We start from the raw sequence: 24875 nt of genomic DNA on the forward strand, positions 1-24875 counted from the left end.
CTTTAGGCAGCCTGCATTGACAAGGGTAGTGGACATTGCCTAATTATGCACTTATTCTGAGTCAAAATGCTGTCTCTGTACTATAGCAGTCTCTGTGCCTTATATGGTGCTGGGCTCAGCCTTACCATGATGAGCTGCTGTACTGAGTCCTAATCTACATGGGGATTTCTTCCTTACCCCACCTCAAAAGGCCACCACTTGAGAAGCAAGTCAAGCATAAATCCTGCAGTCAGGGGAAAGTCCAAGGGACGAGAAATAAGAGCACAGCGTATTTACTTATTCAGAGAACAGGATTTGTCTCTGACGTGGCATTTCGGATGTTTCTGAAGCCTCTCATGGAATCTGAATGCTAGATCTCAGGATGAGAAGGCATTTTAAGACTGAGGCCACGAGGCAAGCCAGACATTTGCTCTTCCTGTTTGTAAGTCAGGAAACTAGTGTCCTGAGAAAATAGATGATTAGTCCAAGGAGCCCAGCTGCCGAGGAGCGGGGCTGAGTCTCCTACCTCTGTAGGCAGCTCTTATCACAGGCTGGTCCCGCTTGTAAAGTGCCTCTGATCTGCGGTCCACTAGGTCTGCAGGGCATGCCCCCTGAAATATTGGGAAGTCACTGAGATGTGTTGCTGCTGCCTCTTTCCAGCCCTTCCTGAAGCTTTCTATGGCTTTCCCCACCCAGAACCTGCTCCCTTCTTACCATCTCCACTACCACCATCCTGGTTGACGTACCATTCTGTCTCTTCTGAATAACAGCAATGGTTCCCCAACTTCTTTTGCTCTTCCCCAAATACCCTAGGCATGTTCCTGCTTCAGGCACATTGCGGTTTGCTCTGTCTGGAATCCTCTTTCCCTAAGTAGCTGTGTGGTTTGGTACCTTGCTTTTTACAAGTCTTTGCTCAAACATTACCTCAGTGAACCTTCCCCCAATCATCCCATTTGACATCGAACCCCTTCCTTGCCCTACCCCCAGCCCTTACTATCTCTCTTTCCTGCTTAATTTTTCTCCTTAGTACTACCCTCTTATAACATGCTAAATATTTCACTCATTTGTTCATAGTTGGCCTCCCCTGGCTAGGAGGAAATCTTCAATCTACTTTGTAGGAATTTTTTTCTCTGTTTCATTCAGTGCGGTATCCCAGAATCTAAACAGTGCCTGGCACAGTAGATGCGAAGGAACGGCCTTCTCTTCCCATGCTGGTACTATGTTCTACTCCCATTGGCTCTCTTCTTTGCTAAATGACCATGTGGGAAATTATTTGGTCAATGGGTTGCTGCCTCTAGAATGATCTCCTCCGAGTGTGGTAATGGTGAGCTTTGGTGAAACTCTTCATGGTTTGTAGACCCCTTAGAGAATCTGATAAAAGTTATAGAAACTCTCCCTGGAAAAATGTTCAGACAGAATAATTTTGTGTTCAACTGCATTCGACTGCAGATGCCTGTAGTCCATTTGTATGACCTGGATAATGGGTCCAAACTGTTCTAGAAGTCACTCTAGTAACAATTTTGCAGAGCTAAGACCCTTTTTGCCTCAGTCTCTTTCTGGCTCCCTTTCTCCCTTGACAAGAGAAATGGCCCACATAGTTCCCACGGCACATCCAACTTTTCCCCCTTGGCTCCTCCTGTCTCATAGCTGGCTCTGAACATTCCTCTCACTTTGTCCCATTCTGTGACCAATTCTAGTGTATTTCTCCACACGTCCCAGAAATTCTTGGACACCAGCTGGATGTCCTACAATTTAACTAAACTCTGACACTATCTACCTAGAGATAACATCAGATTCCACATCCTAAGGGCTCAGTCCTGCAGGACGTGTCCCCTTCCACGCATTTCAGGTGCCAAATTCAAGTCCAGATGGTCACTTGTACTTCTGACCCAAAGCTGTAGATTGGAGGTTCCAATGATCCCCTCTTTGGGGTCAATTAATTTGCTAGAGGGGCTCACAGAATTGAGGAAACCAGTTTACTTATTAGGTCATCAGTTTATGATAAAAGGATATAACTCAGAACAGCCACATGGAGATGTGCAGTGAAGGCTGTCTGCAGGAGTACCACTCTTCTCCAAATCTCCACATAGCATCAACCCAGAAATTCTCCAAACCCCATCCTTTTGGGTTTTTATGGAGGCTTTACTGCATCTGTATGATTGATTAAATCATGGGCCATTAGTGATTGAACTCAATCTCCAGCACCTCACCCCTCCCTGGAGATCAGGGGGTGGGACTGAATGTTCTAACCTAGGAATCACTAAGTTGGTTCCACTAGTCAATTAGTCCCTTATCTTAGGTGCTTTTCAAAACTCACCTCATTAATGTAATAAAAGATACCTTTATCTCTCTCATCACAGGAAATTCCAAGAGTTTTAGTTAGGAGTTCTGTGCCAGGAAACGGGTGAAAGACCAAAAATACATTTCTTATTATAAATCACCATGGAAAGCACCACCTTGGTGTACCTTGCTTTTCCAGCCTTTTCCTTCGTAGCCAGCCAGTTTATCTCTTTTTCCCCCCACTATTCTTTCCAAAGGACCTGACTGGAAAAGTTAGATTAATTTTTTCCCATAAGTTCTGGATGTAATTCCAAGTTTTCCTGATTTAAGTAGAAGAAAGGGAAGAGAGGTGATCACATCTGGACTTCTAGTGACTTGTCCCCTGGCTCACAGCTTCCCCCTTTTCTATAAACCACCTCCTCCCTGAGTAGGAGGGCTCTGTCCTTCCAGGATCCCCACACTGAAACCAGGTGTCTGTCCCACTCCCAGGGAGCAGGCAGGCCACATTGCAAACTGCTGTTTAGTGGGAACCTGCTTTGCTCTCTTGCTCTGGAGGCTGGCCTCTCCGTCTTTTTCTCAGGCTACTGCTAGGTATATAAGCACTGCACTGAATTGTGCCTAGCTATTCTCTGACCAACCCGGTTGTAAGACCTGGGGCAAGTCCCATGTTTTAAGCATCTTTGTGTGTTTGCCAACACTAAGCATAGAGTATATAAACATTGTGCTTTTACATGCCGTGGGTTCCTTTCCTTCTTCTCATTTCTTAAGTTGTCTGCATCCTTCAGAGCATGATTTCACAATCTACAGCAGGGTTTAGCCTGTGGGAGTGTGGTATCTCTGTGATTCATTGTTTTTCCAGGTATTCTGATTCTTTTTCTTTTAGCTAGAGCTAAACTGGTAGTTACCAAGGATGATTTTCACTTATTTTTGGTAATCCCCCTCTCCCCAGATCCTAACACAAGACACAAGCCAGTTATTTATTTATCCATTTACTCAACAAATATTTATTGAGCATGTGTCTTGTGCCAAGCACTGTGCTAGCCCTGGGGGTACAACAGTGAGAAAAAGACTAAGTCCCCTCTCTCGAGGAGCTCACAGTCTAATAGAAGACACAGAAATGAATCAACCCCCAAACCATAATGTTACAACGTGAAAAGTACCATGAAGGAAGAACATATAATGCACAGTGAGGGGGAAAATGTCTTTGTCAAGAAGTTCAGGGAAGCTTCCCTGAACTAGTGATGATTAAGCTTAAATCTGAAGGGTCAGTGGAGGCTAAGTAGACAGAGGAGGGGAAAGAGGAACAATATATTCCTCAGTCAGAGGAATCGCATATACCAAGGTCCTGTGACAGAAAGGAGAACAGACTCTAGAGTAAGAGGAAGGTGAAAACAGTGAATATAGCTTGCTAACGATGTTGGTCTTCATCCTAAGGTGGCTTAGATGAGGGTGGTGGTGGTGAAGATGGAGAGAAGTGAGCAGGTTTGTACAATGTTTCAGAGGTGACATTGCCATGACATGGGAGTGAATTTGACATGGAAGGTGAATGTGGTGTCAGTCAAGTCCTTTGTTCCCAGCCTATGGGTGAATGGAGGGATGAACATTTGGCTGGCAGCATCCTGGCATTACTCCTCCTGGCAACCCTTCCCTGCCCCCACCTGTCCCTTCATGATGCTAAGAGTCCATTTCAAGTCTCCTGGGTATGTCTGGCAGGGTTGCTGCACTATTTGCTAAAATCTCCTCAACGAGAGGGGGGCAATCATCTCAGTTTGCCCAACAACCCACCTCCAAGATCATTCTTTCTGAAGGCTTGACTGAGCACATGCAACTTTGAAAGCACATGCACTCAGAGAAGAGTGGGCTGGCTTCATCAACACTAAGTGAAATCCTGTGTTCCTGCCAGACACTTTGATATATGGAGCAATGCTGGTAAGGGCTTGTGTGGGGGATTTTTTTTTTTTTTTAACCCACCTACACGGTGTCCCTTGAATGGCAGTTGACAATTAGCTGCTAAGTAAAAGGAGGCACTTATTTTTATTGCGGGCCCTGACAGCTTTATGTTCACTCTTTAAAAGCCAAGACTCATGTGTGTAAAGGTGAGTGGGGAGGGGAAGTGGTGTGGGAAGGAGGAAGGGAGGGCCAGGGGCAGGTGCCGACAGATCCCATGATTTCCCGGAGTCAGAACCTGAGCAGTATTTACAAGCATGTGCTGATCTGGAAGCGAGAGAAGATGGTTCTTCCAGGTTGGAGAGGAGGGAAGGCGTGAGGCTGGCTCTGCAGAGACTGTGATTCCTTGGCCCCCACCATGCCTCATATTCTTAGGATGCCGCGGTGGGACTCGGGCTGTGGCTTTTCTGCCCTGGCCCTGCTCTTTTGCTGGAATTTCAGGAAGAAAACACCCAAGCACCGAAAGAAAGGTATTTCGTCCCTATTTTGTGATTCAATTTTTCCACCAAAAGAAACTTGCCCAGCTCCCCTTCCCTCTCCTGCAGAGATGGGGATGGTCCTGGAACTGAGCCCCTGGGAGGCAGGTATCAGTTCTGGGCCAGTGGGAAAGGGGGGCAGGGGTGGGGCGGGCCCTTCTGGGCACCTGGGCTGGACCAGAGGCAGGGTAGGGGGAGGAGCTCTTGTCCTGAAACTAGGAGCATCTGCGTGATCAGAAAGGGAGGATGAGGTTAGAAAGGAGGTGACAGCTAATCCTTCCACTTTCGCTTCCCTAAAGCAGTTCAGTGTCCTGGGGCTGCCTAGCAAATCTGAGGAGGGGGCTTAGAAGTAAAGGGTGGAGGATGCCCATGAGCAGAGATTAGGCAGCCCCCTATGCCTTTCTTCTTCCCCTTGAGACATAGTGATGTCTGAAGTTTCACCTAGACAGTTGTATTCCACTGGCTTTAAACAAGAGAAATTAAAGTGTTGAATTTAGAATCACAAGGCAAATATGACAGTGGACAAATTCCTAACCTAAGTCTCAATTTATCAGTCTGCAAAATGGAACAATAATATCTATTTTGTAGGGCTCTTCTGAGGACTAAACAAGAGCACACATGAAAACTTTTAGGGCACATAAAATTAGTGTAATTAATCAAATGTATTAATAATTATTACATTATATATTATAATTAATCAATTAAGATTTGTACCTATGAAGATGGCAATGCCTCTATTAATAGTGACTGGTCCAGAGTGAGGAGCTGTTCTGAGTAAATGACTTGCTGGCCAAGGGCAGGAAGAGCAGGGGCACCAGTTCCCTGAAGGAGTGGGTGCAGCCTGGGAGGCATGGCGCCGATGATGGGGGAGCCTGGGGTGGAGAATGGTCTCCAAAGACCTCCCACACCACTGTCTGCTGTCTTCCTCCTTCCCTAGTTCCCTTGGGGTCTAAGCCTTTTCATGTCCACCCAGGATCAGAAGGGGTGATCAGGACTGAGAAGTCAGAGGTACGTGCAACTCAGGATTGGGTCTTTGGAGTTCCAGGGAGGTACTCCAAACTCCTCATATGTGATCTGAGATGGAGATTGACAAAGCCTGATTGAGACAAACTAAAGAAAATCAGGATGCTCTTTCTCTCCTGTTGGTCCTGCTGTCTCTGCAGCCCATAGCGCCCATTTCTTGTTGGAGGGAATAGCTCTGACTAATTTCCAGGCTGGAGGTATGCAGTTTGGTGTCTTCATTGTATGGGTAACATGAAAGCAGTGGGTGTGCTAAAGAGCACGTGAGAATGGGGGAAGGAAGTTCTGGGACACTCCAATGTTTAGAGGTCAGGGAGAAAAGGAAGAATCATCTGAGGAGACTGAGGAAGCATGGCCCATGAGACAAATTGAGAACCAAGTGGGAGTGCCAAAAGCCATGTGAAAAGTGTCTCAAGAAGGGGTGATTTTCTGTGTCACATGGTGCTGATAGAGCAGTTCTGAGGAAGACTGAGAATTTGAGTCCTAGATTTTAAAAACATAAAGGCCATTGATCTCCTTGACCAGAGCAAGTTTGGAGAAGTGCTGATCAGAGTACTTTCAGGAGAGAAGGGGCGGAGGACAAGAGGAATGGCAGACAGCCGATGACAGCTCTTCGAGGACTGGCCCATCATGTGCCAGGCTCTGTGCCAGAACATAAAAATAGATGGTGAACCAGACAGGCTGTCTGCCTTTGAGGAGCTCATAGTCCAGTGGAAGAGAGACATGTTTAAAACTAAGCTACATGAGAAGTAGCTCTGTGTGCACAGAAGAGAGAGGGATCGGTTCCCTCTGAGGAGAAGACAGTTGGAAATTCTGCTGCAGGAAGATCAGGTTTCAAGGTGAGGAGAAGGAAGGGTATTAGCTCCAGAGTTTGCAAAAGCAAAGACCTTTCTTCATTCCTTCTATAATAATCTCCAGCTACCCAAGAGGCAGGTACTCAGTCTGTATTTGCCGAATGATTTTGTGAATTCCAGTGGAAGGAATTTGCAAGAAACAGACTTGCAAAAGCAACCATCACAATAATTTTGACAGTAGCAGCGAGGACAGAGAAGAGATGGTTTAATTTAGAAAGTGCTGATCTGGGGCACCTGGGTGTCTCAGTCTTTTGAGACTTTGGCTCAGGTCATGATCTCACAGTTCGTGAGTTCGAGCCCTGCAAAGGGCTCACTGCTGTCAGTCCAGAGCCCGCTTTGGATCCTCTGTCCCCCTCTCTCTTTACCCCTCCCCTGCTCATGCTCTTTCTCAAAAATAAATAAAACATAAAAAAAGAAAAGAAAATGCTAATCTGTTTGGAGGGAAAAAGAGGATATTGCAGATAATCCCGACACTCACACTTTTGCAGATGGGGTTTGTCAAGTGCAGGTACCTTGTGTTAATGGTTTTGTATTATCCATGACTAGGAAAGTGCCTGATGCTTGAGTGCTTGACTGACTGAATGCTATTGCCTGGGAAGAAGGCTCCAGGAGAAGCAGTAATTTGGGAGTGTTGGGGGTGGGACAAGAGTGAGACTGGAGAAGACACTGGGAGAACTGCCATTAGATGTTGAATGAGGAAGGATAGATAAATAGATAGATGATAGATAGATAGATAGATAGATAGGTAGATAGAAGATAGGTAGGTCTGGCCCAGACATGTGGATTTACAAGTTACCAATTTGTAGGTGATATCCAAATGTATGGAATCATATGACCTTCCTCAAAAAGAATGTCTAGAGGGAGGGGACAGCTAAGCTGGAGTGTCGGGAAGTGACACAGGAAAGGAGCAGGTGGAGGAGGGAGCACAGGAAAGGAGATTGCAGAGGAACCAGGAGGCAAATGGGAATAGAATGAGAACGATGATTTTGTCATCATGTCGGGAGAAATTCATGAGGAGAAAGGAGAATCAACACCATCATGAGTCTTCAGGGAAGACCAGTGGGGTGTGGAATGAGCATAGGCCATGTCTGGCGATTAGAAAGGCGTTGGAAATTTTATCGAGTGGATTGGGTGGAAAGATGCAAACTGGTGAAACTAGACTGGATGGGTTGAGAGGTGGAGAGTTTGATAAGCAAAGAAGTAGAGCCTGTGAGCATGGAAGTAGACATGTTCTTATGAGTGTCCTGATGAAGAGAAGGAAGGCAAATAGTGGTTGTTTGAGAGCTAGGGTAGGAGGTTATTGTTTGATAAATTGGCAGACTTAGACTCACCTGGGCTCTTTCAACTAAAAAGAGAAATATTTAAGATACAAAAGAGAGGGAGTGAAGTCCTAGAAGACCTGCAAAGGGATGGAACCCACAGGTCAAAAAAGCATCATTTTAGATGAAAGCACAGGGTCCTTTTCTTCCTTTGAGAGAAGACAGGCAGAGGAGGAGGGACAGGAAGGGCAGGGATTGGGGATAAGAGAGTTCATTGATGATTTCCTCCACTTGAGGAGAGAAGGAAAAGAGGAGACCAGGTCACCTGCTGAGACACAGAGGGAAAAGGAGTGGGTGGTGAGAGCAAGAGGAGTGGGGGAGATTTGGAACCAAGGTCTTCTGATTGGGAATAAAAGCCTCCGTGATATGGAATGCTGTGTTCCCTTGGGGCTCTTGGTGACCTGGTGAAGGTGTGGAGGGGGTACTAGGAGTCTACAGAGCAGAGATGATGGAGGAGAAAGGGGGGATTGGGAAGTGGGTTTACTGGTGAGAGTGGTATTACAATGACTGACTGTGGGGCCTGGGAGGGATGAAGGAGGAGCACAGGACAAGGCTGAGAGGCTGGGATGGGGAGAAAAGTTACAGGACTTGCTACCGAGAGGATTCCAGGTCACCTGCAAAATGGAGCATTTGCCTTGGGACCTCAGGAATTGGACTCCCATCTGACTGCTCTGACATCTCCATGCAAATCCCCACATTGTATTGGAATATCTCTCCCTGTCAGGGTACAAGGGGCCCCTTGAGCCTAAGTCTTCAACTGCTCAGAAACACATCTGCCTCCCCCCTTGAGATGCTCCTCAAGGGAATTTTACAAATGCCATGTGGTCTATGTTTTAAGTCAGATTGTTTCAAACTTTTCCTTCCAAGTGTCTATCCAGCTCCTTTCACAGACATATAGGAACCAAATTCTACATTCTTACTGCCATTGTCTAATTGTTTCTCATTATTTTGCATGTGGTCATTTCATTTTCATAGCTCGAGTGTAACTTAATTGAAAGCAAGAACCATATCCTATGTTCTCTTGTCTGTATTACCTATTCCACATGAGCTGCTGCTGGCACTCAAGAAATGTTAGTGTGAAGCTGAATTCTTCCACTGAGGAGGTCTCTACCAGAGCTTACTCTAAAGAAATGCCAAACTTATCATTAATCATGGAAAGCACTTGCTTAAAGATGAAATAATTCTTTAAGTAATTCAGCAAAATGTGCTACCTACCTTGTGCCAGGCCCTGTGCTGAACACTGGGGTTGAATAGAGAGCACCCCCATATTTCCAGCTCTGGGGAGCCTAGTCTTGCAGAGGGTGTGGGTACATATAGATAATTACAGTATGGTGTCGAAAGGGATTGGGGTATTTGAGAAAGAATACAGGTGCACAAAGTAGGGACAGAATCTCTCAGGCTGGGGTCAAGGAGAGCTTGGCAGACATGATGGTATTTGAGCCAGGCCAAGGAAGACAAATGGAATTCCAGCAGACAAGGAAGGAGACATGCACAGACTGGGCAATGAGAAGACCATCCAAGGATTTTGGGAACATCAGGGTGAGGTGCCTGTGGGGGCACGACAGGAAGTCAGGCTGGAAAGGTAGGCAGGGGCTAGACCAAATGCGAAACTAAGGAATGCCAGCCCCAACTTTCAAACTGCAGCCACAGAAATATTTAATCAAACAGTGTCACTGAAACGCAATAAGTAAAACAGACAACAGCCCAGCAGATGTGGTTGGGAGTAGGAAATACAGGGACCGCTCCCATGCTCAGCTCCTCCCAGATCCACTGCTCTCACCTCCCAGCATCTGAGGGTCTGCAGAAGAAGCCCCTAGGACTTTGAGGAGTAATTTAGAAAATGCTACTGTGGCAATTGGGGAAGAAGTGGGTGACAAAAACAGGGTTGGGGACGGGGAGTGTGCTTAGGGAAATTGGAGACGGTTTAGAAAGGTAGGCAGCAGGAGGGCTTTGAGCATGTCAGAAGAGAACACCACAGCTGTCATAGGTGAGAGAATAGTCCAGCCTGGCTTAGGGCAATGGGTGGGAGTGCAGAGGACACGGCAGATTCACGAGCTCAGTATAGCTCTGTACAGGTGAAATCCACGTTAGAGACTGGATACAGGGGACCAACCAGAGAGCGAACCATGGGGAACACCAAAGGACTCTGGGAAGCAGTGTCCTGGGAATTGAAGTGGTCAGTGTAACCAGGTCCTAATTATGACAGAGGGAAAATCAGGCAGGACAGAGCTGAAGCCATGACCTGTCTTCTGAGCCTCCAGGAACCAAAGGGAATAGGGGCCTGGTGGGAGAATGGGTAGCCAACGATTGTCCTGATTTAAAAACTAACCTTGTTATACCGCTGGGGTGGAGAAATTATAGAGCCAGTACTGACAGGGCTGGGGTGGAGCTGGTCCACACATGCTTTGCTGGAGGCAGTGTAATTTGGAAAAATATTTTTGGACAACAATTTGCATACCACTGAGTCATAAAAATGTTCAAAACACTTGACCTAGTAATTCAACTTGTGAGAATTTGCCCTAAGGAAATAGTTCAAAAGAATGAAAAGCCTGTGATCACCTATCCAAATGTTAATTAATTAATTAAGCAATTAATTAGAAATTATACATTGTGCTGAATACATTCCAGGAACTCTGCTCGGTGGATAAGCATGTTCACTGTAGCTGTTTTGAAAATAGTAAAACATAATAAACAATCTATATTATTAAGAATGCCACAATGGTTTAATAGGGTATGAGACATCCGTGTGATAGACTTATTTTTTAATGCTGTATGACACAAGCAGAATTCAAAACTGCCTGCTTGCTGCCATAGTTAAGAGTACATTCTCTTGAGTTTACTGCCTGGGCTTGAATTCTGACTACCGTGCCCTGGCACCTGACCTTGGCAAGTTCACCAGTGCCTCTAAGGCTCAGTGTCTTTAATGGCAAGGTGAGTATAACAATTCTACTACCTCGTGGGGTTGCTGTTAAGATGAAATGAGAACAGGTGTGCAAAGTGCTTAGCACAATTTCTAGCAGACAACAGGTATTCAGTAAAAGCGAGTTGTTATTTTGAATATGTAAAACTGTGGGTCAAGAGAAAAAGACTTCCAGAGACTCTCCCAAATTTGTAGCTCCAGGAAATATTATGGATGGCTTGTCTCCTATATTTCGTTTAGTATCATTGCGCTAAAACTTTTGAGGTTATACACAACACTGGCAAATCTAGAAATAGGCAAAGAAAGCACTTTGACCTATCATTTCATCCAATGGAAGTCAGAATGATGGGAACATCCTGTTTTTCTCTTTCTAGCTGTGTTTGGCCAGCGTTTGGATGAGACCGTGGCCTATGAGCAGAAATTTGGCCCCCACCTGGTGCCCATCCTGGTGGAGAAGTGTGCGGAGTTCATCCTCCAGCACGGCCTGAATGAAGAGGGCATCTTCCGACTGCCTGGGCAGGACAACCTGGTGAAGCAGCTCAGAGACGCTTTTGATGCCGGGGAGCGGCCCTCCTTTGACAGGTACCCTGTCCTCACCATGTCTTCCCCCTGCCATATGTGGGTAGGAGGACCTCTCTCTACCGGCTGAGCTACCGGACTCACACAGAAGTTTCCAAGGCCCTGGCTTGCAACAAAGAGAGCTTTTTATTTTGCTGGCGACTTACGTGAGGAATGAAGTGAACTAGAAGCAGGGCCTTGCTGAGCAGTCAAGAGATGTTTAGGATGTAGGGGAGGCCGGGAGGATGATGGGACCTAGCTTAAGGCCTACACCACTGGGCAGGTGAGGAACGTTGAAGAGTGAGCAGACTGTACAAATAGACTCAGTGTGGTAGAGAACGTAGCACACCTATACCCGAGGGCTCCGATGCTCTCAGCTTTCCAGAAATGGCCAGAAGCAGCACTTCTTGTCAGGTTGGGAGACCATAAGTAATGTGCGGCTCTGAACTTAGTTCTGAGCCTTTTTGGAGAGAGTACATACTGATATCGTGGCAGCCTGGCGTCTTCTTAGGTCTCCCCCATGGAGGTTGCCCAGGTTTGGTTGGGGAATATCAGTTGTGGTGACATTTCTTCTCACCATCGCCTACCTGCCCCACCGCCTCCAGCCACCCAGGTGAGGTTTTTGGCTCTGCCACAGTCAGCTAGTACAGCACCCACGTCGACATTGTACACACTCTCTGCCTATTGTGCAATATTTGCCTCGGTTGCCTGTGCGCACTTGTCCCGCTGGCAAGAAAGAGCCATTGTTCTTTCCAAATCAGCAGCCCATAAATCAAGATTTGGTAAGGCAGGCCCAAACTCTGTCCAGTTTCCAAAGGTTGAAATTCCCCAAGGGGTTATTTAGGACCTAGGAATAGGGGTGATCCTGGGAAAATCATGAACAGCTAAGTGCCATTAGTCCCCTCTCCCCACATCCACCCCAGTCACCAGCAATGCCCATTCTCCCTGTGAAGCATCTCTGATACCTTCTGTTCACTCCAATCTCACCGCCACTGTCTGAGTTTGGGCCACCGCGTGTCTGTCTTTGCTGCCTTCGGCACGCAGTAGGTTAACTCACCAAGGGTGCTTTATTTTTACAGGAAAGCAATGGGTGGAGTTGTTACTGGAACTACAGCAGGTTACGGGCATCAAATTTACAGACCTCTCAGCAGCACTATAAATTGCATTTCATTGTCAGGCACCTGATCAATTAAGCTCACCACCTTTTTATATTCAGTTTCCTTCTTATGTTTTTAATTAGCTTTGAGTTGATCAAAACATACAGGTGGGTTGTTGCTAAAGCCATGTGAAGAGTCAGCCAGGAGGAATAGAGGTGATTGCAAGGGTTTGTCAGATACTTGCCCTAGGCTTGATTTTATGTTCCTATAAAGTCAGCCTGGGTGGTGGAGTCACAGTCTTGGATACCTATGAAATATTTGGGGCAGGAAGGAGGAAAGTTACCACAGCTTGTCATGACCTCTCCACCCCCAGAATTAAGGAGTAGCGTTTACATACCCAGAAATAGGAATGGTCACCTGGGGTTCTTCAGAGTCTTCCCAGGGCCGATGCTTGGGTCTACATAATCCTTGTGGGTAGTCATCTAGATCCCCTATGTTGGTCATATGTGTGGTTTCACCATGAGATCTCCCAAATTGTCTCACTGGAATGAAAAGAAACAAAGGACCTTTTACTTGGTAGGTGCTAGTGCAGCTGTATCTGATTCTCATTAAACATATATGAATAAAATTTAAAATCTCTTTGTTGAGTTTCTGTTGGACTGGATACTATCCAGTCATAAAGCCAATACACTTCTGATACCTATACTTCCATGAGAAACATACAGATGTGCCATGTTTTAAGGTCGGTGCCACCAGGGAAGTGTTGGCAGAGCCATCGGTGGGGCCTGGGCTAACCTCTAGTGGATCAGGTGTTGAGCTCAGAAGTTCAACCTGGCTCCTGACTTTCTCTTAGTCCTTGACTTAAAAAAAATCATGTTTAACTTGACTTAAACATGTTTCATTGGGTCGAAGGAATAGCAAACTCAGGTAAAATCATGCTGGAAATGTAAACTGTAACAGTGACAAGTGAGTCAGCTCTGACAAAATTAGGGCACAGACATTATACTAAAAATTTACAAAAATAATTGTATAATTTCCATTGTGTTAAGTGCTACAATGGAAAACTAGATGGTACTATGAGGACTTAGAACAGGGGCCTTTTGCCACCATCTGGTAGATTTAGGGAGACCCCCAAGAAGCAATGACGTTTACACTGAGATGCCTTAGACAAGCATAAAGAGTTAGCCAGGACAAGCAGCATTATCTCCCCCTGATAAAATGAATCGGGAAGGTTTCTCTGGTTTTAAATGTTCCAAGATGATTTACATAGATAATTATGTTCTCTGGTTATAACACTGAAGCATCTACACTATATCAGTGGTTATAACCTTTTTTTCTAATGTTGGATATTTTTGCTGTCATAGTTTCTTCTGATTGAACTATCTAGTAGTTTGTGGTTTTTGTTGTTGTCATTTTTCTTTAAAAGATTCTGTTTTTTGATTCATCGTCTCTACTGTCTTTCTCATTTTAATTTGTTGTTTGCAACACTCGTTCCTTGGGCATATTTTGCATGTTGTATTTTGCCAGGCAGTGGACAGTGCATCAGAAAATGGAACTGTGGAAGCAGAAGGCCAGCTAGGAAGCTGGGACAGAATCCTGGCAAAAGGCCATTGGCTTTTGAAATAGGGCAGTGGAGGGGGGCAGGACTTAGAGCGATTCACGTGACATTTGGATAGACTTGAGGGGATTTGGGAGCCTAATTGGGTGTGGGGTGAGGGAGAGGCCCCGGATTCTGACCAAGACCATGGAATGGATGGTGATGCAGGGGCATGAGGAGAAGCCTCATGGCTCCTTTTGCAACTTTGGGTGAATGCTCCTCCTGCAAAGTGTTAGTTGGTTGTCATTCTGCCATTTTCTTGGGAATGTCTCACGTATTTTGACAAGAGGACTTTGTCCAGGGATATTTTTAGGTAGTGACTCAGCAGGGAAGGCTTTTCTAGAATCCCCACCTTAAGTGAATGGTTCCCACCCCCGTTTCCTGAGGCAGCAGTGGAGCACAGACAGGGCTCCGTGCCAGTTCATGTTCTCATTTTGAGGTAGAGAGCTGACAGGCTGCAAAGCTGGGGCCTTTTCAGAAGACATCTCCAAACACTGGCTGTCAAAAACAAACAAAAAAACTTACTCAGGATACCAAGGCAGAGCTTTACAGTCAAGTCCTGATGCTCTTATTTCTGCTTCCTCCAATGCCTCCCTTCTTTTCCTTCTGCCCAAACCAGCCCATCCTGTCCCTTCTCCAGGAGGCACTCCTACCCAGTGAATTCTATATTCCCCATCAATGAAACTGAGGAGCCATTCAGATCGTCTGAACCTCTCAGCACATCCTCGCTTTTCAAAGTACTACCAGGACAGTCACTTAAGAATACCAGTTTTTTGGGGGGTTTTTTGATGTGAAGTAAATAAATATGAAGTAAATAATTTCTTCACTAATGAGCTTTAAGCATATGGTAGATTCAGACTTATTTTCTCTTATAGAGTTGCATAATAAATGCAATAGCTCTATAAAACAGGGGTCAGCAGACTTTGATAAAAGGCCATATATGACATATTTAGGCTTTGCAGGCCAGGGTGTTTCTACTGCAACTATTCAGTTCTGCTTTTAGCAGAGTTATAGCTCAAAATCAGCCAAAGACAATCCAAAAATGAATAAGCATGGCCATATCACTTGATGGATGCTGAAATTCAAATTTCAGATAATTTTCACATGCTATGATATCTGCTTCTTTTGAGTTTTGTTCCCAGCTAATTAAAAATGTAAAATCCATTCTTAGCTCATAGACTGTACAGCCAATGGGCCAGATTTGGCTCCTGGGCCATACTTTGCCCACTCCTGTTATAAACTGGACAAGCTGAACTGAAAAGTCCAAGCTTCCTTCAGTTAACAGGAAGTCATCTGAATGTTGTCTGTGTTTCTGCAGCTGGGCCTCTGCTCCCCACCCTCTAGGCTCCCTTCCTCATACTGTAACTCCTTGTCATTCTTCAGATCTTGTCCCCTATGGATCCTCAGCTCTGCACTGGGTGTCCCTTTTACACACCTCCATACAGTCCCAGGTTAGTCATGGCACTAGCCTCACAATTTTGTAGTGACTTGGTAACATTTGAGTCTGCACAGCTCTGTGGCTCAATGAGGCCAGGTGTCCTGTATATCCCTCAGGTTCACTGCTGAAATCCCAGTGCTTGAGGTAGTATCTTTCACCTAGTAGGTTCTCTCAATGCTTATTTATTGAACAATTGCACAAATATATGAATGAATCCCAGAACTGTTTTGAGCTCTCTGAGGGTTTAAAGAGATCATGGGCCATCAATATAAATGAGTTATCACATGAAAAATTAGAGACTAAGCAGAAAATGCAAAATTGTGAGGTACTAAGTGACTTGGAGAAAATAGAAAGAGATGAAGACTAAAATAATTTAATAGGATTAATGAAAAAGTAGACCTTGAACTTACTTTTGAGGCAGTTGGGTGGAAGAGATAAAGAAAAAAGTGTTGAGGGTCATGATTCCAGAAGATTAGCAAAGATGTTTTGTTTGGATACATCTTTATCAGACTCTGCTCCTCTGCAAAACTCCCCTTTGGAACCTGGGATTCTATTTAGTGGACCACAAAGGGGAAGGCAAGGAATGTTCTGGAGCTTTATTTTCAAACAACATCGCTTATTTTCTTGCAGAGATACAGATGTACACACCGTGGCCTCCCTGTTAAAGCTTTACCTCCGAGACCTCCCAGAGCCAGTGGTTCCCTGGAGCCAGTATGAGGGGTTCCTGCTGTGCGGGCAGCTCATGAATGCAGATGAGGCAAAGGTTTGTATCTCATTAGAGTTAGTTGTCCTGCTTTGGAAGGTGATAGTTACTGAACACTCTTCTGGTAGGCAAGCAACAGTGGGTCAAGGGACTCATACCTTTTAGTGAGATACTTTGTCAAACTGGAACTTTGTCAACAACAGAAGGCAACTGAAGCCAGTCATCGTGACAGCCTTGCTGGGATGTAACAATCCAAAAAAGAATTGACTATAATCAAATATACCCAAGCCACTTTAATGAGAAAGAGAAAGCTTCTGAGAAGGCTTTCAAGCAATATGGCCTTGCTGAGACCCAGTGGACACAAGGACAGGCTGACCAACCTGGAAGGCTGGTGAGAGGGGAGAATGTTCTAGTTCCACCATGATCATGAGTGTCAGCCATGGGCATACAAGGAATGCAGACACCAGAGAAAGGAAGGACAAGGAACTTTTCTTTGTTCTTTTCAGCTGCAGCTGCTTAAGGGGGTGTGGTCATTGTCTGCAGCATCATGCTTGTTAGAGTTCACAAGTTTGCCTGCAGGATTTGTGTTCCCATGTAATTTGTTTCCTGAAAGGTCTTAAAGTCAACAATCACCACACTAGAGTCATGTTAAACAAATTAACCGACCAACAAAAGCCACCAGGAAAACCCATCTAACAACAATAAAACCTTCCTGGTTTTTAACCAGGATTTGCAAAACCAAATGCCCCACGAATATGTTTGTGTTATACTGCTGATAATTGGGGTCTAACTCCCCACTTCTGGGAGGTTCGCTTTTAGCACTCCTATGTTTTAAATTTTTTTTCAATGTTTACTTATTTTCGAGACAGAGAGAGACAGAGTGCAAACAGGGGAGGGGCAGAGAGAGGGAGACAGAATTCAAAATAGGCTCCAGGCTCTGAGCTGTCTGCACAGAGCCCAACGTGGCGCTCAAACCCATGAATCACGAGATCATGACCTGAGCTGAAGTCGGACGCTTACCTGACTGAGCCACTCAGGCACCCCTAGCGCCACCATGTTTAAAGCTCTCTCTGCCAAAGTGTTGCACAGAAAAGCCTACAGTGAAGACATGGATTTAAGTTTGATTTTGCCATTAGGCAAATTAAGCACTTTCTGTGAGACTCTGTTTATTTCCTTGGACCAACAGAACGTTCTATAATGGTGGAACTGGTACATAGCTACAGTGATCAATATGGTAACCACTAGCCACACATGGCTATTGGGCACTTGAAATGCGGCTAGTTCAACTAAAGAAACAATTCCTAATTTTATTTTATTTTATTATTTAAATAGTCACATGTGTCAAGTAGCTGTTGTGTTGGATAGCACAAGCTTAGACAAACTTCATAATAGCATCTGCAGTACTTAGCATTGTTTTGAGGACAAGGGATAGGAGATAGGTGAGTGATATTTTTAAAGTATCAGTTTAAGGAAAGGCTTATTCTCTATTTTAACATTTATTATATAATATACTCCCAGAAATATATATATAATAATAATTATTATTATTACTATTACTATTATTATTTTAAGCAATGGAGTGCCCTAGACCTGGTAGAAAACATAGCTATGAGAACTTCTCTCCTAAGAGTGAGGGGCCTCATGATTTAAGTAGATCTCAGCACAAGAAAAACGGTGGTTTTATATTTCAATGTTAGGAAAGGAAGGGAAGAATAATGATGCAGCTAATTATGCTGTAGCTATTGTAGCTATTTGCCTGCACAAAAATGAGTTTGCATGATCTCATACAGGTCTTCCTCAGCAACAAAAGGCAAATGAAGCCAATCAGGGTGACAGCCTTCCTGGGATGTAACGATCTAACAAAGAAAGGGACTATGATGGGAAATACAAATCAAAACCACAATGAGATACCACCTGACACCTGTCAGAATGGCTAACATTAACAACTCAGGCAACAACAGATGTTGGCGAGGATGCGGAGAAAGAGGATCTCTTTTGCATTGTTCGTGGTGCAGCCACTCTGGAAAACAGTATGGAGGTTTCTCAAAAAACTAAAAATAGAACTACCCTACAACACAGCAATTGCACTACTAGGTATTTATCCATGGGATACAGGTGTGCTGTTTCGAAGGGACACATGCACCCCAATGTTTACAGCAGCACTATCAACAATAGCCAAAGTATGGAAAGAGCCCAATGTCCATCGATGGATAAATGGATAAAGAAAATGTGGTATATATATACAATGGAGTATTACTCAGCAATCAAAAAGAATGAAATCTTGCCATTTGCAACTATGTGGATGGAACTGGAGGGTATTATGCTAAGTGAAATTAGTCAGAGAAAGACAAAAATCATATGACTTCACTCATATGAGGACTTTAAGAGACAAAACAGATGAACATAAGGGAAGGGAAACAAAAATAATATAAAAACAGGGAGGGGAACAAAACAAAAGAGACTGATAAATATGAAGAAGAAACTGAGGGTTGCTGGAAGGGTTGTGGGGGGGGTGGGCTAAAAGGGTAAGGGGCATTAAGGAATCTACTGAAATCATTGCTTCACTATATACTAATTTGGATGTAAGTTAAAAAAATAAAAAATAAAGTTAAATTACAAAGTTAAAAAATAAAATAAAATAAAATAAAATAAAATAAAATAAAATAAAATAAAATAAAATAAAATAAAAAGAAAGGGACTATAATGGGGCACCTGGGTGGCTCAGCTGGTTAAGCGTCCGACTCTTGGTTTTGGCTCAAGTCATGATGTCACGGTTCGTGAGTTTGAGGCCTGCATCAGGCTCCATGCAGACAGTGTGGAGCCTGCTTTGGATTTTCTCCTTCTCTCTCTCTGCCCCTCCCCTGCTTGTGTGCTTTCTCTCTCTCTCAAAATAAATAAATCAACTTAAAAAAAAAAAAAAAGAATGGGACTATAATCAAACACCTCAAGCCACTTTAAAATTAATAACCAGGGGCACCTGGGTGGCTCAGTTGGTTAAGCGTCCAACTTTGACTCAAGTTATGATCTCACGGTTTGTGAGTTCAAACCTCTCGTTGGGCTCTTTGCTGACAGCTCAGAGCCTGGATCCTGCTTGCGATTCTGTGTCTCCCTCTCTCTCTCCCCTTCTCCCACTTGCACTCGGTCTCTCTTTCTCTCAAAAATAAACATTAAAAAAATAAATAAAATAAAATAAGTAACTGAATGATTTTGTGCATGATTTATAAATTTTGGGGGGAGAGAGTGAGATGAGGACATGAGAAGTCTTAATTAATATAGGTATATCAGCTCACCCTTGTGAAATTAATAACATTTTATAGAATGAGGTTTAAAAGTTGGCTAAAAAGCATCATTGTTTCAGGCAATCTCTCACCCCATAGCTCCAGGAAAAGCAAAGAGGTATGCGGATGCAGATCTGACAATAAGACTCCCACCCCTGAACTTATTCGCTTTAGACCTGCTTCTCCCAACTTTTCTCCATCTCAAAATATTTGGGTTTCTTTTTTTTAAATTTTTTTATGTTTATTTATTTTTGAGAGAGAGGGAGAGAGGGAGAGAGGGAGAGAGAAACAGAGCGTGAGCAGGGGAGAAGCAGAGAGAGACAGAGATACAGAATCCGAAGAAGGCTCCAGGCTCTGAGCTGTTGGGTCTTGAACCCACAAACTGAGATCATGACCTGAGCTGAAGTAAGATGCTTAACCGACTGAGCCACCCAGGCACCCCTCAACATGCTTGAGTTTCTGATCTGTGGTAACGCACATCTGGGCAGGGCAGAGAGACCACAGCCTCCCTCATTGGTGAAAATGTGGCAGGAGTGGTAGTTGAGAGCAATGAATCTATAGCAACCTTTACAAAGAATTCACTCATTAAGCTGGAAGAGGGAATCCTAATATGAAGCAGGTATTCTAGATACAGAGGGTCTGCACCAAGTCACTACATGCAGGCTGACAGGCCATAGGGTGCGTTTTCTCCAGGAGGAGCTGCTCAGGTTTGAGGGAGCCTGCGTGTCTCATGTTAACTGGCACACTTTTACAATCGCAATGTTACTGACAGTGACTACAGACCCTACAGGCAGCTGCTGGTGAAAAGAACTAAGAAAGCTCTCTGTCCTTCCTCTCCCTGGCACATGAATTTCTTCTCTAACATTCATGGTCATCATGGAGGTAGAACATTCCAACATTACCTGCCTTTCCCACGATTGGTCAGCTTGTCCTGTGTCCCCGCAGATCTCAGCAAGGCCATAATGCTTAAAATCCTTCTCTGAAGCTTCCTTCTTCTCTCACTACTTTTAAAGTGACTTGGGGTATTTGGATGTGATCCAGTGCTTCACTGGAGTGTTATATCTTAAGCATTCACTAAGCGAACAATTACTGTGAGTATGAGATGTCAAATCGTCCTTGCCTTAGAGTAGTTCTGAGTTGGGGAAGAGGGCATGATGAGAGACAAATAAAGAAATGTGCTGTATAAAAACCTGTGAGCTTCTCCATACTATTTTCACAACTTCCTGTGAATTTATAATTATTTGGACATAAAAAGCTTTTAAAAAACACACAAAACTATGGGAACAGGAGTGAGTACCAAAGTGTTGCTTTCTGCACAGATACATCAGTTATGTTCCCTATGTTCCAGAGTCTCATTGCTGGCAAGTGAGCAGGCTCATTTAGGGTGTTCAAAATCTCTTCCCAGGCTCAGCAGGAGCTGGTGAAGCAGCTGTCCATCCTTCCTCGAGACAACTATAACCTCCTGAGCTACATATGCAGGTAAGAGTCCCCTGGTATCAGTTTCCAGCCATATCAGAAAGAAGCACCTGGTTAGAGGAGGAAAGAGTGTCCCTGTGAACTCAGATCTTCTGGTCCAGACTTTGGGAAGGTCAACTGTATTCACATAGCACTGAGTTTGTTCCCTATGTCCACAAGATAATTTAAAAGATCTGCTGAAAATCTGATTGGCACATGAAGTGAACATGTTCCTCTTCCAGGCCTGCCCAAGTGCTACCTGGAGTCCTGGGACATGTATTAAAACCCAGAATCCTTATGAATGTTTCTAGAATGATCTTCCATCTTCCTGACGCTGGACCATAACCTAGTGCCCTAGATTCATTCCTGGCCACCCTTCTTATTTCCCTTTCTGAGGACCTGCGTGCCTTCTCTGCGGCAACATGTAATGCGTAGATGGACCCAGGTCTGTCTGAGCTGGGAATCTGGATCTTCTTGCCAGACAGAGCTGAAATTTGCTTTTATTTAAAAAAATTTTTGTTGTAGTTTCTAGATTATAAAAGTGATGCATGCTTTGCAAAAGGAAAATACAACATACCGTAAATAAGAAATAAAAATAATGCCTTTTCCTCACTCAGCAAAGATCACTATTATTATTTGGGCATGTTTCCTTCTGGACGTTTTTCTTTCTATGATAGATCTTTACATACATCAATATAAATATAGGGGAGCGATTTCTTGTACATATTTGTGTCTTGCTGTTTTGGGCTTAATATTATATTGTGAACATTTCTGCCTGTCCTAAAGTAGGATTATAAATGAGTCTGTAATATTTCATAATGTTTCCTCATTTGAAAACACCACCATTTATTTGATAATTTCTATGTATTTGGAATTTTATGTTGCTTCAGCCTATTCATTTAAAAATGGTTTTTATTTTTTTTATTTTTTTAATTTTTTCAACGTTTTTTATTTATTTTTGGGACAGAGAGAGACAGAGCATGAACGGGGGAGGGACAGAGAGAGAGGGAGACACAGAATTGGAAACAGGCTCCAGGCTCCGAGCCATCAGCCCAGAGCCTGACGCGGGGCTGGAACTCACGGACCGCGAGATCGTGACCCGGCTGAAGTCGGACGCTTAACGGACTGCACCACCCAGGCGCCCCTAAAAATGGTTTTTAGAGAGAGTAGAAATTCCTTTGCTGATGTTTTCAGTTTTGTTTTTTTTTTAATATAGTGAATCTGAGGAGAGCTTCATGTCTCCAATGGGTAGAATTATAGTAAAAATTCATTGCTAGTTATTGAGCAGCCACTCAGAATTTGAGATGCTTGGTGCTATAATCAGAGGATGAAGCAAGAGTCACTTCTTCATTCCCCTCTGTGACATCTCCTCATGAGAAAGTTTTCTTCTCTGGAAACTTGGGTGGGATGGATACTGAGAACCTGGGAGATAAGCCTAGGAAATTGGGACTAGGGATAGTCAGATACCCATTTGAGTCCTTCTAGTTTCCTTTTAGCTCCCTGCATTGGACCCTGCCTCCTGCCAACACCCCATCCCCAGCCCCAATGCCACCACCAGAAGCTGGACAGGCCCCTCTTGGCTTCTCTTCTACCTTGATCTTGAGTCTTTCAAGGTGAAGCTAAACTCATGTGGGCAGAGCAGACCAGACTGGTCCCCTTCCTGAGACTAGAAGGAAGGAGATGAGATCCATCTCTGGGATCTCATTGATAGCTGGAAGTGCTTCCTTCTGGCAACTTCCTGTTTCCTACTATGGGATTTCCTGGTTGCCCACAGGTTCCTACATGAAATCCAGTTGAACTGTGGTGTTAATAAAATGAGCGTGGATAACCTGGCTACTGTGATTGGTGTGAATCTCATCAGGTCAAAGGTTGAAGACCCTGCTGTGATCATGAGAGGTAAGACTGGTCCTGTGGGGAAGTCGAGTGCAGAGGAAGTAATGACAGTTACACAGCTACCGAAGTGCTCTGCAAATTGCCAAACATTTTCTGTTGACTAACTTGCCCAAATTGTGAAATAGCCCTGTGAAAGGAGCAGGGCAGGAATTATGTCCATTTTCCAGATCACAGCAGAGCAGAGAGATTCAAAATTTACCCAATGGTCACACAGTACAATAGGCTAGCACAAAAACAGCTAGTGTTTCTTAGTCTTTAATTACTTTTAAATAGCCTTAGCCAGAGAAAGCGAATTTGCAAGAAAGTGGAGAAAGCAAGTTTGATTTTATAAGACAATTCACAAAAAGGCCACACTTGTGGCTGTGTCTTGGTTCAGTGAGCAAAAGTCCTGGCATAGAGTATTGCTGTCTACCATGGATTTGGGAAGGCAGTATTCCTAGCACATATTTATTATGTGTGCAATAAGAAATCAGATGTCATGTTGAGGACCACATGAGGGGAGAAAGATGTCTTCATTTTCTCTACTATTATACTGCCTATTTTCTGATCAAAGACTGACTAAAGGACCATACAGGCTGAAAATAACCCTCTTTTACCCACTCCCGTATCCTTCTTCTATCTCTTCTCTTCCACCACAATCTTCTACCTCAAGCAATTCAGAAGTGTCCCATGAGGAGCAAAATGACGTTTTTTTCGGACTCTGTGGTTTTAGAGCCAAGTTTAGAGACATCCCATGATGGAGACCCTTAGGAATGTCTGCCTCCTGCCATGGTACAACTCTACAGATCTCTTTCTTCTCTCTTTCAGGGACTCCTCAAATCCAAAGAGTGATGACCATGATGATCAGAGACCATGAAGTTCTGTTTCCCAAGTCCAAGGATACACCCCTGTCACCCCCTGCTCAAAAAAATGACCCCAAGAAAGCTCCAGTGGCTCGAAGTTCTGTGGGCTGGGATGCCACTGAAGACCCCACGATGTCTAGGACAGACAGCTTTAGTAACACGGTAAGTGCGGAGAGCCTTCTTTTTGCACCTGACTCTTCCTTTAGTCCAAGTCGTTCTATGTAAGAGCTTGTCTAGTGTGGCAATGTGGGGGAGTTTTTGATGATGCTGTGACAATGGGCACAGATGGTAGATCCCCATTTGAATACGTCTTGAAAGCCTGGCCTCTTTCAAATCTAGTCTCTGTTGGCATCCTGGAGGTGGGATTAGTGGCATGTATGCCAATCTCCTAATGGCTGAGCAATGGGAGTCCTCAGTAAAGTCCACTCAGAAAGGGAAGCCATTCCAAGCACAGTCCAGGGAATTTCAATAGGGGATATTATATATCACATTGTAAGTGTTTTAGCAAGAGTTGTTGAAAACTCCGGGTGAAAGTCCAGAGAGAACTGGTTTCCTGCTAACCCATGAAACGTGATTTCTTTCTCAGAGTATGTGATGTGTTCGTGTAATATTTCTCATTCCCTGATAAGCTGTCTCAGCAATGTCAACCCCCTCATTTGTACTGAAGTGTTGGGGCTCATGTTCCCAATGTCAAAAAACTCTTCAGCCTCTGAAATGTAGACTAGTTACAAAGCTCAAATATTTTTATATATTGATGGAGACGAATACTTTTAAAAAAACCATGAACTTGATGTAGCAGCTTGGTTCTTTATGTGTGGCCAAGAAATGAATTTAAAATTTCTGACTGACTTGGTAATGTCAGTTGCTTGCAGTACTATTAATCCTAAGGATAATTAAGAAAGTATTGGGAAAAAAGGTAGATAGTGGTACTGATTTTTCTTAGGTGATGTCTATACACAGTGCATTTTACTAACACTCTCAAATGAAATTAATATTTAGAAATGCTCATAATTCCTATAATGAAGTCCTACTAGCAGTCCTTGAGAGTAGTCATTGTCAGGCTCATATGACAGGTTTCTGCTATTTATTATAATATTGTGGGTAGCTATGAGCAGCCACTGTGATGACAAACATAAATAGGTCACCTCTGGGGTTCTCACCATAACTTTGTAGGGCAGGATTTATCATCCACATTTTATCATTCAGGAGCTGAGTCTCA

At 44.0% G+C, this 24875-nt stretch overlaps 1 protein-coding gene across 3 annotated transcripts in view; it reads left to right on the plus strand.

The window, feature by feature from the left end:
* The window catches only part of ARHGAP25 (Rho GTPase activating protein 25), a 90437-nt gene that overhangs the window by 58787 nt on the left and 6775 nt on the right, over positions 1-24875 (plus strand). For 2 of the 3 annotated variants that reach the window (XM_019440577.2, XM_019440581.2), the window contains 5 exons: positions 11170-11377; positions 16116-16248; positions 20872-20945; positions 22696-22817; positions 23622-23818. In XM_019440577.2, coding sequence (XP_019296122.2) covers positions 11170-11377; positions 16116-16248; positions 20872-20945; positions 22696-22817; positions 23622-23818 — 734 coding nt within the window. Of the gene's footprint in view, positions 1-4431; positions 4677-11169; positions 11378-16115; positions 16249-20871; positions 20946-22695; positions 22818-23621; positions 23819-24875 lie in introns of those variants that run through there. The other variant, XM_019440584.2, reaches the window with a different exon arrangement.

This window comes from Panthera pardus, unplaced genomic scaffold (assembly GCF_024362965.1).
Source record: "Panthera pardus isolate Hobbes unplaced genomic scaffold, ASM2436296v1 HiC_scaffold_25, whole genome shotgun sequence".
Lineage (NCBI taxonomy): Eukaryota > Metazoa > Chordata > Mammalia > Carnivora > Felidae > Panthera > Panthera pardus.